The 13,503-nt window shown below is 37.4% G+C and overlaps 1 protein-coding gene across 1 annotated transcript in view; it reads left to right on the plus strand.

Annotated features, from left to right (window-relative positions):
• The window catches only part of MEGF10 (multiple EGF like domains 10), a 182,452-nt gene extending 180,047 nt beyond the window's left edge, over positions 1–2,405 (plus strand). The window contains exon 25 of the mRNA XM_015140681.3: positions 851–2,405. Within this exon, the coding sequence (XP_014996167.3) occupies positions 851–1,032 (182 nt within the window). The 3' untranslated portion in view covers positions 1,033–2,405. The remainder of the gene's footprint in view (positions 1–850) is intronic.
• The last annotated feature ends 11,098 nt before the right edge of the window (positions 2,406–13,503 follow it).

The raw sequence follows: 13,503 nt of genomic DNA on the forward strand, positions 1-13,503 counted from the left end.
ATATTCTCTGACGTGAATGTGATGCAAATTAATATGAATTCAGTTTAAAATTGAGGTTATTTTGATTGTCTTTTGCAAATACCACTTGGGAAATGATAAAACATACCACCACTACCGTTGGCTAAACAATAGGGCTATATATTTTCATTTTTTTTTCTCTCTCTCTATTTCTATATCTCTGTGAGTATTTGTGATTTTAACTTTAAAATATTCTCTACTACTTGTAAATGAAGTGCCTACTTTACTACTAGTATTTTATTTTATGCCAGGTATGTCCCCAGGAAAAAATACACAAAAGAATTTCTTTTTAAAGTATTAAGACAGCTTTTTAAAGTGGAAGTCAAAGTGAACTAAATTTATTTTTGGAAAGTCAGTAGCAATTCTCCTTTAAACTGTCCCACAAACCCACCACAGTAGGATGGGAACTCAACTGAGAGCCTGAGTCTTGAGTCCCAAAGTTGTGAACTTGTTGAGTGTTTTCATGAACCGAATTAACGTTTGAGAACCTCAGTCTTCTCACCTGTGGAATAAGGGGCTTGGCCTACATTATCCCCAAGGGGTTTTTCAGACCATGATTCATATCCAGGATTCTGTATATTCCCTTAATGTCTTCATCCTGATTACGTGGTCATCCTTTTGTTCTGAACACTATTTGTGTTTTGCCAGTTGATCCAGCTATACAGAGTTGCCACCTGTATGTGATGATTTTTAAAATCATGTTTTTAAAACCAGTGTTTCCTTATATTTTCTTAAAAGTCCCATTGGTATGTTTGAAATTTGCAAGAAATGCCATATTCTTTTTAAAAATGTTTCCATTGCTGATAAATTAATGTGTCCTTGGTTATCACAGAACCTACAGTGAGTGTTGTCCAAGGAGTATTCAGCAATAATGGGCATCTCACCCAGGATCCATATGACCTCCCAAAGAACAGTCACATCCCTTGTCATTATGACCTGCTGCCAGTCCGAGACAGTTCATCTTCTCCCAAGCAAGAGGACAGTGGCGGTAGCAGCAGCAGCAGCAGTGAATGACACCAAAGGACTGCTTGGTAGCCACTGGAAACCTTTCCAGAACTGCTGTTTGGTTCTTCTCCATCCTCAATTTTGCCACTTTCATGTGAATGTTAATCAACTCGGTAGGCAATTGTTGGACATGAACCAGAAAGCTGAAAGCTGAGGCTGCAATTGTTGGATATGAACTGGAAAGCTCAAAGCTGAGGCTGACACTGACTATAGGTGCTTTTTGTTCAGGTGGATTTGAAGGAGTTAGAGATGTGATTTGCCATTGCTGTTAGTTTTTGAACTATAACCGTGAAGCATGACTTATTGTAAGATGTTTGCTGAAAGCATGAACTTGCAGAACTCCCTCGGAGACGCAGGTTGCAGTGGACATTGGCATTGTTGCTTGAACAATTAAACTTTGAATATTTTCTTTTTCATTTGCATTATACAGCTGTACCTAGGATTGTACAGTTTACCATAAAATTTACTTCATGAAAGTGGGAATCACTGAACGTGTAGAAGAAAAGGTACATATTGTTAAGTCCTTATTCTTAACTTTATTCAACTGGACTCAGAATTGTAGGGATAATATGAATGCAGGAGGAAACATTCTGTCAGGTGGTATAACTGGATAGACTTTGAATATACTCTAAAAGTGGACAGACAATTTAAATATGAAAATCTTAGGTTTTGTTTAGAATGAGAAAACATACAATTAGAATTATTTTAGAAATAGTAGGAAGTATTGCAGAAGTCAATACACAAATATGCCAGGCAGAGGTGGTTTGCTCTCTGACCCTCAACCAGCTTCAGATCTATGACATTATTCTGATCACTGGCTCCATCATACATATTCACCACTTGAGATTCATAACATATCAATAGTTATTTCATAAATATAGAAATGAAATAATTTTATTTTTGACAGACTGGATGGAATGAGTGTGTAATGATTGATAAAGGTTGTAAATTTTAAGTGCAAGATGATGCCTACGTTTTGTAAACCATTAGTAATACGTGCTGTAATATAGAATTAGCGGAACATTTTGATTAATCTTTCCCTAGAAGTGACTGAAATATTTTTGTGCATACATATTTGAGAAAGGGCACTTTCCTTTTATTAATTGTCAGTTTAGAGAAACTATGCTTAAGCTGGTCTTTTGCATCGCTAATGTGACATGTACCCCACTTTTCATTAATTTGTATTTCCATTTTTAAGTTGCATATTCTATGTTTTGTAGTGTTTGGATTGTTAATGAAAAATTATTATATTATATGTTCATTGTTCCTTGTATTATTGCCGCTTATCTTTTGCTTGATAAAAATGCATTGTTCTTTTTTCTTTTGGAGGCACAAGATAAAAATATATAATTTGAATTGATTAAAATTGGCCATTACTAAAATAGGTAACCACAGGTGATTGGCTTATGATTGAAAGAGAGATGCTTTTCAATATTCCAAAATAGAGTTCCTTTTGATCTGTTGGTTCTGAGCCTTGGTTAAACCAGGGAGAAGGGGAGCAGAAAGGAAACGTTACTGCATGAGTACCACAGACTCATCTTACAAAAAACTCTCATTATGGTGATCATAGAATTGACCATCCAAACTGGGACACTCTTGAGAGTAAATGGAGGGCATTGTTAATAATTATCTTGTAATGAGCTTAAATCTGGACTGTTCCAGGCAAACCAGACTTATCTTGCAATATGAGAATGCTGACATGATGCAAGAAAGCCAGTTTCCCTTCCATTGATCTGTTTGACCAAGCAAAGGGGCTGAAAAACTGAATAAGGAAGCAACTTTATAAGAGAAACAGTGGTCTTCAATCTTTTAAAGACATGAAATCCTACATGGCATTCTGTCTCAGTGAGTCAGTTAACAAATATGTATGTGCATCCCTTCTGCTAGTAGTGCACGTAAGTCATTGTCCCTGCTGGTTATGGAGTTGGAATATCCAGTTATTTCATGTCACACATCGGCACATATGATGGTAGTTTGATCAGATGGATAATACAACAGACTCACTGCATTCATGGCTGCTCATTTTGAGGAACTCCAAAGTCAATTCAAGGAAATAGGGAGTGACCTGGAACACACCTTAGAAACAATTGATTTATTCCAATAGTTAGCCACCGGCTGGCTCCCAACTCTAGGTGATAGGCATCTAATTGAGACACGTGTGAGTCAGGAGCCATCAGGGGTCCTTATTGGTAAGAAAAAATTAGACATTTTCCCCCTTTTAAAGATCATCTCTTCTGAGCTCCATGGTAAATTTGAATTTCCCCATTATTCTCTAGAGATAGGTCAAAAAAACAACTGTTTCTTTTCTCATTCCACTGTTAATAAATTAAAAGCTTGCTGTACAAAGGCAACAGCAACTTAAAATCTGGGCAATAGATGTGGACTCCAAAGGGCCACTGCTATCCCTTCCTGTGTGCTCTTTTTGACAAGTAAATCACTCCAGTTAGCTGATGTCCTGAAATGACGTTTGTGTTCTGAATTGAGGCAATTCTTTTTTTTTTTTTTTTTTTGAGACGGAGTCTTGCTCAGTCACCCAGGCTGGAGTGCAGTGGCACGATCTCTGCTCACTGCAAGCTCCGCCTCCCGGGTTCACGCCATTCTCCTGCCTCAGCCTCCCGAGTAGCTGGGACTACAGGCGCCCGCCACTACACCCGGCTATTTTTTTTTTTTGTATTTTTAGTAGAGACGGGGTTTCACCTTGTTAGCCGGGATTGTCTTGATCTCCTGACCTCATGATCCGCCCATCTCGGCCTCCCAAAGTGCTGGGATTACAGGCGTGAGCCACCGCGCCCGGCCGAGGCAATTCTTATTAGAGCTTACTCAGGACTTTTCAAACATCAGGACACATGTAGCAATTTGAATGTTGTAAAACTACGTGTTACATTTCGTGTTACATTTCGAGAGGTCTGGTTGAGAAGGCAAAATGTTCTAAATATTTTGATATCAATTTGGGTAAAGGAAAACTTTTGTTAGAATGAGAATTAAAGAGAAAACAAAAGAACTTTGGCAAAATTTTCCCTCTGAAATTACAAACTTTAGGAACTTTTCCAGATGTATCGAATTTAATTTTACAGTGATGTCACTCTTCATACCAAGTGAATCTATTCTCATGACCTTTGAACCCATGTTAATTTTGGACCCTATAACTAATTTCCTTTCTAAATCCCATGGTGGTCAAAGCAGTAAAGGAGTTTAGAGATACTTAGCCAATGCCAGTCATATAGTATTGTTAGCCAAACTATTATTCCTTCCTTAGAAGTTGATGTATCAGAAAATTTATAAATTATTTGTGTTTATATATAAGTACATCAGAACTTGCCCAAATGATAACTCATGTTTGCTTTAATAAGGAGAATATGTTATTTGAGGTTAATTATATGATAATAAGGAACATTTTATAATTATTTACAGTGTTTGACATTAATCGCTGTCCTATGATATAGTAGTAATGTCAATAGAGAGTTTAATATGTTTAGCATTATCTTTATGGAATTTATATTCACCAATTTCAGGAAAACCAGCCATAGAACTTTACAGTAGGACAGCTGTAACCTGACTGAACCAAATCCATCAGCATAATGACTGTGTGTTGTGAGAAATGCAAAAACTTTATGAAAGTGTGGTCATCTTGACCCCCACAGAGCCACAGTAGCCGTCAATTATTGAGATTTTAAATGGTAAATATTGCAAAAGTTAAACAAGGGTATCATGATATCATTTATAATAAATGTCAATATTGGTAGTCCACTTTATGCTTAAACAAAATCATACAAAGTTAAGTTTTAAGGTTATATTTTTTAAAATAATGAATTTTCTATCTCTGGGCAACATGTCTTTATTATTCAAGCTGAATGTTTAAGAGAGATTTTGGTCTTCAAGGCTTCACGTCATGAAAGTGTACATGCATATGCAAGTGTGAATCACATGGTATGGATGGTTGCTTGTTTATTAACTAAAGATGTACAGCAAACTGCCCTTTTAGAGTCCTGTTAATATTGATGTCCTAACACTGGGTCTGCTAGTTCAGTATGTAGTCTAGGCTTCATTTTGGTATGACTGAATTGCAATCTATATTTTTAAAAAGAAAAAATCAAAATGCATTAGGATTTACGTGGTTGTGGCAAACAAACAAACAATGCTTTCGGTGTTGAAATATCTCTATTTTCCAAAGATGATAAACTTTCATCATTATTAGTCTACATTGTCATTTATATCACCAAATGAGTTTATAGATTAATGCAATAAACTTTCTAATAAAAAACTCTAGTGTTTCTTTCTATATCCGATTCTACTGTTGATTAATGAGAGAAAAAACCTTGTGTTCCTATGGAAAAAATAATATATTTTTTTCATATGTGGCCCCATAACACTTTACAGACACAATTAAAAAGCAATATATACCATTTTATTATATTTCATTGCATGTGTATAGGCTGTCCTTTCAGACTACTTGTTCTTGACAGACAGAGGCAACATTTTATTCATATTTGGATCCCTGGAACTCAGGTTAGTGGCTGAGAGTCAAGTCTTCTGTAACTAGCTTTAGGTTATAGTATGTGGATTTGCTTTCTAAATCTCATGCTTTCATTTATGATTAAAACATCTTTGAAACATTTGTATTATAGCACTGCAGAGTAGGGATCAAACATGAATAAAACATTGTTTCTTCTTTCAATAGCTGCTTCTTTACTGGGGCTCTGAATGCCAAGCACAGTTGGGGATGCAGAGACGTGTAAGGCATGAGCTGTTTTCGAGTCCTTTATTATTTAGTTAGGGAAATAAAGCATCTGGCTAGCTGTGTGACTGTGGTTCTGTGGGTTAAGTTAGCCTCTTAAGGCCTTGGTTTCTATATTGCAATACATTGGAAGTAAGAGTACAATAAATTTCATAGGGTTTGTGAGAATTTAATAACTTTATACATACAAAACACTTCAGTGCCTGGCATACACTAGGCACCTAGTAAATGTTAGCTAACATTACTATTATGAAAAATTAGCTAATAATATGAGCCAGTTTACAATAACCAGATGAATGATGAGGCTAATAGATCAGAAGTGAGTATTTAATGAATATTATAGAAGCTATACATTTGAATGACCATATCCTGATCTATTTTTATACTAGCATAAAATTCCATACATATTTTATTTCTAGAGATGTAATTTAGGAAAGCAATAATATGTTTATATTTTCAAGTAACATTTTATCTAATTGGAATTAGGAGTGCTTTTAAAACATTTGGATGTGAGTTTCTGAGGAAAATGGTGACCTGGGAACATTCTAGAGAATACAACCATCCAGAAAAAGTCAAGGGCTGGTTTTGGCAACCAGAAGGGGTTCCGCATACAGGGAGCTATCGAGACCTTGAAAGAAGGTGCCAGTTGGTGCTAAAGATGTAAATGAGAGTTAATGCGAGGTGGAGAGGGTGCATGATGAGAGTCAGCTGTCTTATGTGGATACACAAAGAGGAAGGGAGAAATGTTTCTGCTGTTTGCATCATGCAGCAATGAAAGAGGCACACTGTTCCTCGGGTGATGGCACTTAGGAGAGGCAGTTTCCACATTGGGCTGAGGTCAACCTGTCTCTACTTGGACTTGTGAACTGAAGCCTTCTGCCACTTACATCAACAAAGGGGATAAGGCTGGGTGTGGTGGCTCATGTCTGTAATCCCAGCTCTTTGGGAGGCTGAGGCAGGAGAACTGTTTGAGCCCAGGAGTTTGAGATCAGCGTGGGCAATATGCCAAAACCCAGTATCTACGAAAAATACAAAAAATTATCTGGGCCTGGTGATATGAACCTGTAGTCCCAGCTACTCGATAGGCTGAGATAGGAGGATTGCTTGAGCCCAAAGGTTTAAGGCTGCAGTGAACCATGATTGCACTGCTGCACTCCAGCCTAAGCCACAGAGTGAGACTTTGTCTCAGAAAAAGAAATAACAAAGGGACTACGCTAATCACCAGCTAGTCACTAAAGGAAAAATGCCTACCCCAACTGTCAAATCAGAGGCAATGCAAACCTGCACCCTCTCAGTATAAATAGACAAAGAAAGATCACAACCCACTCAGGAACATGGCAGCTCAGTTAGAAGAGATTAAACTGAAAAACTGCAATAAGCCTTTACTATGGAGGTGGAGCTAAAGTAGAAAATAGAAGGAAACCTAGATAAAATATGATTAAAACTCTTGAAGGGTTACAAGCATAGGACCAGAGAGAAGCCCCTGGAACTAGAAATAATGATTTCCTAATTTAAAAATTCAATAGAAGGATGTAAAAACAAAAGTAATATGTTTTATTTCTTTTTCTTTTTACCTTTTATTTTAAGTTCAGGGGTACATGTACAGGTTTGTTACATAGGAAAACTTGTGTCATGGGGTTTTTTGGTATAGATTATTTTGTCACCTAGTTATTAAGCCTGGTACCCATTAGTTATTTTTCCTGATCCTCTCCCTCCTCCCACCAATAAGCCCCAGTGTGTGTTGTTCCCCTCCGTGTGTCCACGTGTTATCATCATTTAGCTCCCACTTATAAGTGAGAACATGTGGTATTTGGTTTTCTGTTTCTGCCTTAGTTTGCTAAGGATAATGGCCTCTAGCTCCATCCATGTTCCTGAAAAGGACATGATTTTGTTCTTTTTTATGACTGCAGAGTATTCCATGTGTACCACATTTTCCTTATCCAATCTGCCATTGATGGGCATTTAGGTGGATTCTATGTCTTTGCTGTTGCGAATAGTGCTACAAAGAACATATGTGTGCATGTGTCTTTAATAATAGAAGAATTTATACTCCTGTGGGTATATACCCAGTAATGGGATTACTGGGTCAAATGGTATTTCTGTGTTTAGATCTTTGAGGAATTATTACACTGTCTTTCACAATTGTTGAACTAATTTACACTCCCATCAACAGTGTATAAATGATCCTTTTTTTCTGCAGCCTTGCCAGGATCTTTTGACGTTTTAGTAATAGCCATTCTGACTGGTGTAAGATAGTATCTCATTGTGGTTTTGATTTGCATTTCTCTAATGATCAGTGATGTTGAGCTTTTTTTCATGTGATTGTTGGCTGCATATATGTCTTCTTTTGAAAAGTGTCTGTTCATGTTCTTTGCCCACTTTTTAATTTTTTTTTTTTTTTTTTTTTTTTCCTGTAAGTTTAAGTTCCTTAAAGATGCTGGACGTTAGACATTTGTCAGATGCAGTTTGCAAAAATTTTCCCTCATTCTGTTGTCTGTTCACTATGTTGATAGTTTCCTTTATTGTGCAGAAGTTCTTCAGTTTAATTAGATCCCATTTGTCAATTTTTGCTTTTGTTGCAATTGCTTTTGGCATCCTTGTCACGAAATCTTTGCCTGTTGCTATGTCCAGGATGGTATTGCCCAGGTTGTCTTCCAGGGTTTTTATAGTTTTGGGTTTTACATTTAAGTCTTCAATCCATCTTGAGTTGATTTTTTAATATGGTGTAAGGAAGGGGTCCAATTCCAATCTCCTGCATATGACTAGCCAGTTATCCCAGCAGCATTTACTAAATAGGGAATCTCTCCCCCATTGCTTATTTTTGTCAGGCATGTAGAAGATCAGATAGTTGTAGGTGTGTGGCCTTATTTCTGGGTTCTCTATTCTACTCCATTGGTCTATGTGTCTGTTTTTGTACCACCACCATGCTGTTTTGGTTACTGTAGCCCTGTAGTATAGTTAGAAATCAGGTAGTATGATGCCTCCAGCTTTGTTCTTTCTGCTTAGGAATACCTTAGCTATTTGGGCCCTTTTTTTGGCTCCATATGAATTTTAAAAAAGGTTTTTCTAGTTCTGTGAAGAATGTCAATGGTAGTTTAATAGGAATAGCATTGAATCTATAAGTTGCTTTGTGTAGTATGGCTATTTTCATGATATTGATTCTTCCTATCCATGAGCATGGAACTTTTTTTATTTGTTTGTGTCACCTGTGATTTCTTTGAGCAGTGTCCTGTAGTTCTCCTTGAAGAGATTTTTCACCTTCCTAGTTAGCTGTATTCATCAATATTTTATTCTTTTTGTGGCAATTGTGAATGGGATTGGGTTTCTGATTTGGCTGTCAGCTTGACTGTTGTTTGTGTATAGGAGTTAGTGATTTCTGCACAAGGATTTTGTATGTTAACTGCTGAGACTGCATTCATGTTTCAGAAGAGTAAATTTTCAAAAAATGAAATCATAGTTGAGAAAACAGAAAAGACTGGTCCAAGAGACCCAATATTTAAGTAGTTGCTAATCCAGAAGAAGAAATAAGGAACCATGGAGAAGTAGAAATCAAAGAAATAATAGAAAAAATCTTCCATAAACTATGCCTTTCCATAATATGAATCTCAGATCTTCAGATCTTTATTTCAGATATAAAAGGATTTACCAGGTTAATGAAACAGAATTAATAAAGAACTATGGAGGGAAATATATCCTAGTCAAATTTCTGAACTCTAAGGATAGAAAAACAAACTTAAATTTGTTCAAGCAGAATTACCGTATGGCTTACACAGGAAAGATAATTGCATCAAATAGGAAAAGTGTAAGGTGGGAGCAGGAATAGGGAGAAAGCCACATAGGTCAGGGCAGGTGACTGCCTGGCAAAGTGGGTTGTGCACCTGCCTGCTATTCTCCTGCAGTAGCATCAGCTCGCCCTCTTCCCAGGCCAGAAACGGCTACTTGACAGCAGATTGTTAAATAGCTCGCATTTCATTCTGCTTCAAATCTCTGACCCCAACTAGTTTAGACCAGACAGAGAGAGTGGCAACAGGAAGAAGAGAAGGAACCTACATGATGGACTGGCACTGGATAATCTGGCCAGGATGGACTGGTGAGACAGATGTTCCTGTTTATCAGGTTTAATTGAATTGCTATTAAAGAATCAGAAAAAAACAATTCAACCTGAAAATTTTGGAACCCTTGGTCTATGGCATGTTGTACTTCCTTCTGTGTTGATGACCTGGACTTTTTTATACTGAAGATGAAGAAATAGAAAAATCCAAATATGCCACACTGTGGCCAATTTGCCATAGTATACTCGATGATTAGAATATAATATGGAGAGGTTTATGGAACAGATAATCTTTAAACACCTAAGACCAGAACTTGAAGTCCATTGATTTCTTGTAACCTCTGCTGAACATGCCACAAAACAAAGAATAGACTGCTGAAATAACATTTGAGCTTTTCGATTTTCTAGGCTTCTAACTATACAGACCAGCTTTGCTTTAGCTGCATCTTGGACATTAGGGACAATTAGAAGAACAAATAAAAAGAGTCTTCTCTAGAGGTCCAGTCATGATCAGCAGCTTGAGACATTGCTTCCCAAGTGTTTGGAAGGGAACTGCATATTCCATACATACTGAAATTAAGGTGAGGAATTGAGAGACTGTAGAAAGTCAAATTGTACTGACACAGCAGCCATTACATATCACATGCACTTCTGGAGGCTCAACACTGGTTTCAATGCTTGAATTCTTTCCATCATGTCACAAAGGATTATGAATTACAGAGCTAGCATTTGTTATCACATTCCAATGTTTAAAGTCATGTCATAGGATTGATTTTATAGTTAATGGGAAGGAGATCATCTTTCTTATTACCTAGTCTGTATGGATGGTTGGTAAACCTGGCTTGACAATAAGACTGAGAATAATAATTTAATTAGTATATCAACATGTGAATGTAGAGGCAAGCCAAAATACTTATTTTGCCTCAAATTAAATATCTAAATATTAGATAGTTATCTAATGTTCAGTGTAACAATAAAGAAAAGAGTTTTTAGTGTTTCTGGCCCCAATATTTTGTATATTAACAAATTTTCCAAAACTGAATAGAATTTAACAATTCAAGAAAATAATGCTTAAGTCATATATATCTAAAGGTATAAGAACTTGTTTATTTTTTACACTTACGCTTTGAGGGGAAAACGTAAAAGACACTATTGTTTTTAAATAAAAAAGTAAAACTTGAAAAAAAGTCTGCATGGTCTTGTTTACACATTTGTAAGATTCTTGTTATTACCATTTAAAAATTACTTTTTGTCATCCCAAAAAATATTAGGAGGATTCTTTTTAACAAAGGCTTTTGGTACTAAGAAACTAGTACAGGCTATTCTGCTTCAATGTGTGTATCTATAATACATATTAGCTTTCGAGCAGGTGGTAAACAGAGAATGGAGTCAATATAAAGTGGAGGCTGTGTTAGGTGAGATATGCAATTTTTCTTAGCAAAGGAAACCAGAATAGTAAGAGTCAAATTATAGTTTTCAACAGGAAAGGGAAAAACTCTAATGTTGCCTGCTGCTTAGTCATCACTTCTGGAGGAAGGCCTTTCTTGATCACCTGTGTGGTATAGAACTATCATTCTATATCCTATTACCCTGCTTGATTGACTTAGTGAGGCTTAGTATCTGAAGATGTATTATTATTTTGTTTATTCATTTATTGTTTGCCTTTCTAACTAGAATGTAAGCTCCATGAGGGTAAGATCTTTTCTGTATGGTTTACTGCTGTTTGGTACATGGCAAGGGCTCAATAAATATTGATTGATTGAATAAATGAATAATGGCTTCTTCTTACTTTGTCAAAGCCAAATTTGGCTTTGTTCTTCCTCAGCATTCACCTCAGGTGACTGGGAAATATTGCTCCTTTCACATCCTACAATTGCAATAATTCAGAATGAGAGCGGCAAATTCAGGAAGCTGGTAACCTAATGGGATATAGGATAAAAAGAGCCTGTCTGTTTAGCAAAATGTTTTCTTTTACTTCAAGGCCCAAGTCAGGTCTTTGATGCTTATCCACAAATCTGAGAGCCCCAGCTTTAGAGGTTTTGAGTGTCAAGAGCATTTTCATTATATGTGTCAATAGGTGACACTAAGCAGTGCATTTTAATGAGAAATGTTACATTCAACATTTCCCTTCTTTGCTTCTATGAGTCCTCCATCACAGCCAAGTTGGACTATTTGCTGGTCTTCATTCTCCCTTCAGCCCCCACCATCTTCTTCCCTGTACTTCTCTCATCTCATCCTTTGCCTTTGTGGCTCCCTACACCAATCTGCACCGGGACTACACTTTCAACAGGCTGCTCTCAGGCAATGATTGAGCACAGGGGAAAATTAAGGAAGGCCTATTTTTGTCAGGTGCAGGACCCCTCTGATGGGTGACTTTGGCTAAAAGACTCCACATTGGCCTGACCTAAACTACCTTAGAACTGCTTTTTCAGTCTAAGATTCTGCTTATCCAACTCTCCTTCCTTCTATCTCTCTTTACAGGGCCAGACTTGCGTCAGGCTAAAGAGAATATAGGAGCCCATCTACCCAGGCAAAAATATTTCATGCAAAATTCACCCTATAGAGACATCTGTGTAGTCTGCTTTATGGTGGGACTCTGATTCCCTTACGTAAATCCACTGCTCCCTCTCCTTGGTCTCAGCCTAGTGACTTCAGTGGTATGCTGGTAAATGTTGAACAACCAGCTCTCTAAAAAATGTAAAGAAGCCAGGTGGGGTGGCTCACGCCTATAATCCCAGCACTCTGGGAGGCCAAGGCAGGTGGATCACTTGATGTCAGAAATTCAAGACCAGCCTGGCCAACGTGGTGAAACTCTGTCTCTACTAAAAATGCAGAAATTAGCTGGGTGTGGTGGCGCATGTAATCCCAGCTACTCGGGAGGCTGGCACAGGAGAATCGCTTGAACCCAGGAGGTGGAGGCTGCTGTGAGCCGAGACGGCGCCACTGCACTCCAGCCTGGGCGACAGAGAGAGACTCCATCTCAAAAATTAAATTAAATTAAATTAGAAGGCACTGATATGTAGCACCTAACTGTTCCTATAGTGTAAAGCCTCCCACTGTGGGTGATTTCAAACTTCCAGCGTGACATCCCTGAATGCAGAGTAAGGAAGAGATGCTCAGTAGCTCACCATTATACAGCATTTTCACACTACAGATACAATAGATGCAACTAACCTCAAGGACATAGCTAATAGTAAAAGGTAGCAAATAATTAAAATTGAAGAATTTTGAGTATTTTTTCCCTTTTAAGATATAATGTATTGAATTGTAAGTTACATACTTTACTTCTTTTTTCTTTTCCTTTTTTTTTTTTTTTGAGACAAGGTCTCAGTCAGTAGGTTGGAGTGCAGTGGTGTGATCACAGCTCACTGTGACCTGAACATCCTGGGCTCCAGCGATCCTCCCGCATAGCTGGGATTACTGGTGTGCCCCACCAAGCCCAGCTAATTTTTCTTTTTTTTTTTTTTTTTTTTTTTTTTGTAGAGACAGGGTTTCACTATGTTGCCCACGCTGGTCTCAAACTCCTGGGCTCAAGTGATTCACCAGCCTCAGCCTCCCAAAGTGCTAGGATTATAGGTGTGAGCCACCACACCTAACTATAATAATTTTAATAATAATGGCTGTGTTTAACAAGTGGCTCATGAAATTCTGGAAAATTTAACAATTGGCTCTCACAAGTCTGTATGAGCTGCCT

The sequence above is a fragment of the Macaca mulatta genome, chromosome 6 (genome assembly GCF_049350105.2).
Source record: "Macaca mulatta isolate MMU2019108-1 chromosome 6, T2T-MMU8v2.0, whole genome shotgun sequence".
Taxonomy (NCBI): Eukaryota; Metazoa; Chordata; class Mammalia; order Primates; family Cercopithecidae; genus Macaca; species Macaca mulatta.